This window comes from Macadamia integrifolia, chromosome 2 (genome assembly GCF_013358625.1).
Source record: "Macadamia integrifolia cultivar HAES 741 chromosome 2, SCU_Mint_v3, whole genome shotgun sequence".
NCBI classification, from domain to species: domain Eukaryota; kingdom Viridiplantae; phylum Streptophyta; class Magnoliopsida; order Proteales; family Proteaceae; genus Macadamia; species Macadamia integrifolia.
Window position 1 is genome coordinate 43,227,577 of NC_056558.1, and position 6,983 is coordinate 43,234,559.

The 6,983-nt window shown below is 37.0% G+C and overlaps 1 protein-coding gene across 1 annotated transcript in view; it reads right to left on the bottom strand.

Annotated features, from left to right (window-relative positions):
- Positions 1–1,024: 1,024 nt before the first annotated feature.
- The window catches only part of LOC122059467 (protein FLUORESCENT IN BLUE LIGHT, chloroplastic-like), a 9,830-nt gene continuing 3,871 nt past the window's right edge, over positions 1,025–6,983 (bottom strand). Inside the window, exons 3-5 of the mRNA XM_042622259.1 lie at positions 5,844–6,006; positions 4,602–4,922; positions 1,025–1,463 (exon numbers count right to left, since the gene is read on the bottom strand). Of these exons, the coding sequence (XP_042478193.1) occupies positions 1,261–1,463; positions 4,602–4,922; positions 5,844–6,006 (687 nt within the window). The 3' untranslated portion in view covers positions 1,025–1,260. The remainder of the gene's footprint in view (positions 1,464–4,601; positions 4,923–5,843; positions 6,007–6,983) is intronic.

The following is a 6,983-nucleotide window of genomic DNA, read 5'->3' on the forward strand; positions in this document are numbered from 1 at the left end:
GCTTTAATTTTGATAATTAAACAAGCTTACACCAACACAATAATAATTGTACTATTTATCAACAATTATGATTGAATTAATTTATATGGTGCAATTAGTTTAGTGGGTATTTAAACTTGATGAAGTCCCCATCTGAAAAAGACATCAAGCATTTATTTAGTCAGTAGAATAATATCTTAAAAGGAACTTTAGGTTTAATATCAAGCACTAACTTAAGTAACCCCCAAAAAAAAATAAAAAAAAAATATAATTAAAATAATAAGTGTTGAATGTTTCTTTTGGCCTCCGATTAATGGAATTAGAAGAAAAGCTTATTATATTTTTGAAGTGAGAGTTTCCTTCTACAGGTTATGTGGTTTAGAAAACTAGGCAACATGATTAAAATATATATTAGTGAGAGCATCATCTATTGTACTTGGAAGACACTTGGGATAAAGTAACTAAATGAGAATGGTGGATTAAATTATTAAGGAGATCTCGAAAAAATCTAAAAACAGCAACATTGAACAGTTGTTAAAGTGTCTGCCAAGGGAATTAATTGCATTCATTGAAAATAACTATGTTAGCTTCAGAGCTAATTCATGGTTTATTGAGAAATATTTAAGGATTTAGAAGCCTGTGATCATATGGTTGCAAACTCAGAAACTACTTATTGCTTCTTTTCCTTTCATCTTTCTTGTTTCCTGAGTGGGGTGGACTATTAATCCTGTGAACTTGAATATAATATTTCAAAAGTATATCTCAATAGATTTCATTTTATTTATTTATTTCCCAGGTAATGCGATTCCATAATATAGTAATTCACCACCCTTTAAGAACTTCAGAATAATGAACACCTCAATGATACCTCCCCTACTGCCTTTTTCATTTGGACACTTTGACACTTTAAGACACATCATGTGAACTTTAAATAACACATCCTTAAGTGCTAATAGTTGTTAAATCATCCTTAATAAAAATATTTTGGCTTCCAAAGGTGCTACCATGATAAAGAATAGTTTAGATTAGGTGCTTGGATGGCATATAAAAGACAATACACATGAAACAAGCTCTATTAACCAATGACAGGCCATAATGTTACATCTACAGTAACACAACACTCGCAAGATTCCTAAAATAAAATGACTCATGAGTAAATATCACAAAGAATGCCATAAAAAAGGAATATCCCGCAGAGGTATGGCCATATGGGCATATAACCCAAACTAAAAGCTCTACTAATATTGGAAGAACAGAGACAAGAGGCGAGACAAAGGAAAATCAGTCAATTTCTAACCTCTCAATGTACTTATCATAGAATTTTCCGGCTTGCTCAAGATCCCCAAGCTCAGTATAACAGTCTGCAATTGCACCATAAGCTTCTGTGTTGCCACAATCCTCTCCTTCTCGCTCAGAAATCGCCAGAACCATAGAATGGTATTTTATTGCTTCCTGGTACTTCCCTAACCTTTGTAGAGATGCCCCTGCAAGAAGCAATTTCAACATTAAAAAAATATAAACGATTGGAAAAAGGTCACCAAGCATACATTCAATGAATATAGTAAAATTACCAACAACCCACATGATAAATAGAGGCGGGAAAATTTTGGACATATAAGGTCCGGGTAGGATAGACATGCCAATCAACCAATGTATGTTTTATTCGATTCAGACCCTGAACCCAGAATTTGGATAAGGGCATATGTTCATGTCCAACCCGGTTTACCTTGTTTTGTCCTTGCCCAACCAGTTTTTCCAAATCTGTCATATTTCTGTGTTCATCATCAAAATGCATAGTTGCTACCTATATTTTATAGGGTAATTAATTCTAAAATGGTGTTTTGAAGATTTGAACTCAAAAACCTAACAAATAAAACACATGCCCTAGCCAACTAAGCTAGTATTTCAAACTTGTTTTAAGAAAGGAAGTGTCTGAATGACACCTCTATAGGTGTATTTAGAACTTAATAGCTTCTTTTAGTTGCCCCTTGTTTTAAGAAAAGGGAAAAAGTAAGGTTAAAAATTATTTGACAGCTTGAGAGGTTTCAATAAGAAAATCCTTTTAAGAAAACATATTATATCTCAATAATTTAGTGTTACAAATTTGGACAATCGGTCGGCTTATCCAAGTTGCCAAACCCGAAACTGACCCAATTTTAAATTTGACTACATGCACACTGAATATTAGTTAAGACCGTTACAAATCAGACAACCGAACATATGTGGAGACTGCAGAGTAACAAAAATGCAAAATGCAACATGCTTTTGTGGCCTAACAAGTTCCTAATCATGTTGGAAAAGATTATATGATATTTTTTTGCCACTCACACAAATATAAACATTAGTTCAAAACCTATTAAGTACTGCCTCGGGGGTATCCATAAATGTTAAAGACAACCATGGCCATTAAAGAGGGAAGAACATGTGGCATTTCAGATGTTTCAAAGCACACAATCAGTGTTAGATCATGAAACTTGAGTGAATTTCATTGATGATATGAAGGGATATTTATACAACGATACTAGTTGGACTCATTGTTAGTTAAAACGGGAACGGCAAAAAAACAGAAATGTACGATACGAGTTTTAAACAGATAAAAACGATGAACAATACAGTAAAAAAAATGGTCAAAAAAACAGGGAACGACAAACGGACGAAAATGAACGGTACGAGTATTAAACGTGTAGTTTTCAAAAAAACGAAACAAAAAAAACGGTAGTATTCTCATGCAATTTGAAAGATTATTACTTGTATATATGCATCTAATATTCCAAAAGCTCTAGGAGTCCCAAGATAAAATAGCCCAATGGACTACAAGAAAATGAGATGTTGTTAGCTTTAGCTTCTCCTTACTCAATGGGCTATAAGAAGATGAGATTTTTTTCATTTAGATAGTATGGAAGTTAAAAACAAAAAATCAAGTACCATATTGTCCTCACTCGTCACTTTTACTAATAGGTTTTTTTTTTTTAAATATAATTAATTAATTAAAATTTTTAATAAAATTCCTATTTTACCCTTAAAAAAAGGATACGCGTTTAAAACGGATTCTTTTGCCGTTTCAATTTTTTTTCCGGATTGTATAATAGCATACGGGAAAACGCGTTTTAAACGGCAAAAAAACACAAACGCGTTTTAACTAACAGTGGTTGGACTTCCCATACATGGATACTCAATTCAAGGTAAACTACCCTAAACACAAGATTGTATTCTTATAATGAGAGTAGGAGAATATTTGATATCATCTATAAATGGAAGGTATGACTCATGCAATCCAACCTATGTGGAACATGTGTAAAATGTGACTCACAATATGAGCATATCAAATATTTGAGAATATTTGATATCATCTATAACTGGAAGGTATGACTCATTCAATCCTACCCATGTGGAACATGAGCAAAATGTGGTTCACATAATTCTTATGCTTAATAGTTAGAAAACTTCTTAAAATGACAACACAGTACCTTTTTTTTTTTTTTTTGGTTAACGACAGGTATCCAGGTCTTTGACCTGACTAGTCCCGCAAGCCCATACTAACCCCACAACTGCATGGATCGGGTCATACCGGAGTTGAATGAGAACCATTCAACTTTCACTGAAAGTAGTGAAAAGTACTAAAGTGAGTGGCGCCAAGGTGGTAAAAGGATTCGAACTCAGAGCCACATGCCTCCTAAGGCGAAGGTCTTTTGCCAACTTGACAACACAGTACCCCACTCTCACCAAATATGGAAACATTGTTAACTAAATAAGTCAAAGAGGACTAGCTCAACAAGACTTAGCCTTACTGGGGGAACAGATACATGAAATGCATGATATGATTCATGTTTAAAGTTCTGTTTTAGCTAAAGGTTTTATGCCAGCTACTGACCAAACCAAACACTCTTCATCTGGTTGGGTCCAGCAGTGCAAAAAACACCAAAAACTATCATAATAAAAGCATTATAAGTCCTTTCCATCTGGTGCAAAGTCTGCAAATGCATAAGCAGGTGAGTTTACGTAGCAGAAAATGATCAGACCTGCCACAGTAAAGTGATTGTCATCCACCATAATTTTTCAATTAGGTATTTTGTTCCATTGTAGTGATTATGAGAATGTCATGTACATTCTTCCTTCAAATAAATAACTAATTATTTTCTAGAATTTCTTTTGGCTAAGGTTATCCTAGAAAAGTAAGCCCTTTTTAGTAATTTCAGTATTACCTAATACTTAATAGCAAGCTATTTCTGAAAATTTAAGATTACAGTGCCCTAGTATAGTCAAACCACACCAGAGGATCCTGAGCAGGAATATGCAGCTAGTCTGTTGCTCCCGATTAGCTCCCCCCACCCCCCAAAAAAAATAATTTGCTCAGTCACCTTAACCAATCTATGGGCCAACAAAGCAAGCTGGACAGGATTCTTTAAATGATGCAACTGGAAGGTAGTAATTTACTCACTTGGGACACGAGTTGTCCGTTGCTGTGTGTGTGTGTGTGTGTGTGTGTGTGTGTGAGAGAGAGAGAGAGAGAGAGAGAGAGAGAGAGAACAAACACACACACACACACAGAGTATGCTCTAATTCATTAAAGACAAAAACCTAAACAACATAGACTGGAAGCAAAGAAAGTAAGAAATACAGACCCAGGCCTCTAGCAGCTTTTTTCTCCTCAATGGGATCCTTCATATTCTGTGCAAGCTCAAGAGCTGCCTTAAACTCCACAAACGACTTCTCTGGATTTTGGTTCCTGAAAAAATTCTTCCCAGATTTCAAACGTGAAATCAGCTCCTCCTTTCTTGAATCCACGATTATTTCATTCTCTGGAATTCTACTACCAACTGGAGCATAACTCAAACTGGGGGCATAGGACTCTATCTTTGCTTGCCTTCTCAGAGCTGCATTGATCTGGCGCAGCTGATCATTCAACCGCTTCAATTCTCCTCTCCTCTGCCGAGCAAGCAATCCTGATAAATAAACAGTGTCTTTAGTGCATAAATGCTGAAAAGAAAAAACATAAATTCATGCCTTCTAGAACTGGATTTCTCAAGGACTATGTTAACAGGGAATTTCAAAATAGGAGAGTCCCCATACACTATAGAGTACAAAAATGCCAGACCCAAGCTGTAACACTGCTGCACCTGGGTATCTTTTTTCTCTTTTTTTTCCTTTTCTATGGTAAAAGCTGCACCCGAGTATCACAATTCATGGATGAGGAAAAAGTTGAGGAAGGACAAGGTGGATAAGAGATATATGCAGACTGTATTCTGTTCCTCTTGATTCAATATCCCCAACATGTTATAGGCTAAGGAAAGGAAAATTTGATGAAACTTGAGAAAAAGAACAAAAGTCCCTTGAGACATGTCCAGTAGTCAAGGTAATATTGGTGTCCTAAGAAGGGAGGCACAACAGCCACCTTTCAGCTTTCCCAGCCTTAGCACAACCCCTGCCTGGTTTTAGACCACAGGGAGCGACAATGGAGTCAACCTGAACCGTTCGGTAGAAGGGTTTCCTCCTAGACTGGCCACTTATCAAATTTGGAAGTTCAACTCGACCACATGGCCCACCTCATGGTCACTTTCCCCTGGTACTTTCAGCCACTAAAAACCATCATGCCTGTTTATTGACTTTTCAACCCCTTTATTCGAAGCTCTGTCCTGGCACATGGCAAATTTTTTTGGGCTTGAAATTTTGAAGGTAGATTAGAGGAGGATTGGACCTACATGTACATCAGATTTTGTTTCCAGGCAAGGTGCCCATTGGGCCTATGCCTTGCACAACAGCTATTTAATCACCACCTTGTCAGTTTGTAATCCGTCGTATGCAACAGCAGAAATTAGAGTTCCGCAATAGAGACAAAGTTAATTGTGATTTTCAAGTTACCTTACCTCCAACAGTAGCCCCTATAAGGGCAACAGAGAGCAGCAGAGGCATGCTGAAAACAGAGTTTTCAGTTTCACATGTTTCTGCTAAAGCTTTAAAAGGTATAGTAAACATCAAGATGTTTGCTAGAATAAATGTCACTGCTGGCAACTTGAATGGTAACATGCTCTGCACAAAACATAATATCAATTATATGGGAGAACTCAAAATTGTTGATACACACACCACGCACAAATATGTAAATCAGATAAAATGCAATTTCCATACACGGGTTTCCTAATTCTCTAAATACCTTATGAGCATTCTCAGATATAACCAGTCAAACAAAAGGGACCCACAAGAAAAATATCAGATGTGAAATATAGGATTAGATCCATAACACAACAAACTAGGTAATGCAATGGCCGATGGTTTGATAGATTTCAGCCTGAATGGCGGCCTAGGATCAAAGAGATCATCCCCCAGACATGGCCCTTTTATACATGACCTTGAAAATTTCTTGATGTAGGCCCACATGTGAGTTAATTGGCATAATTGGCAGTCCTTTTCAGTTGGGTATTAAGTAGTTCAGTTGCCTGGGTTATGATCGAAATAACATCCTTATTAGGATATCATTTAAGCAAGTTGTCCCTTTTGGTGAAGCTTGGGCAAGTTTAAACATTGTCGCTCCTGCTACGGAAGCTAGAAGAAGAAAGCAGAATTCGACTTTCACAGCACCACTCCTTGGGCTACACAAAGGGACGAGTGTTGGAACGAGAGTCAAACACATGTGGACGTCATACTACACAATACAAGCAGAGGCGGGAGGGAACAGACTATGGAACTGCACAGAAAACGACCGGAAACTGTGAGGAGGAAGCAAAGCGTAGAATAAAGTGCATAGGGAACACGGCTTGTGGATGAAGGAACAAGCTGGGCCAGGTGCTAAGGAATATCTGAATTCACCTTCACTCTAGTAGGAAGGCTTTGTCAAGACCTTCACCCATCATTCAAAAGTGATCCAAACCACCTGAACCCGGGGATACAAAGATGGCCCAGATGATGAAGGGAGATAGGGAACAAAAATAATGGGAAAAATGGGACTCAATTGTCAACTTCTCCTATCGGAAATAGGATTGACTACGGATTCAAGCTATAGCACATGG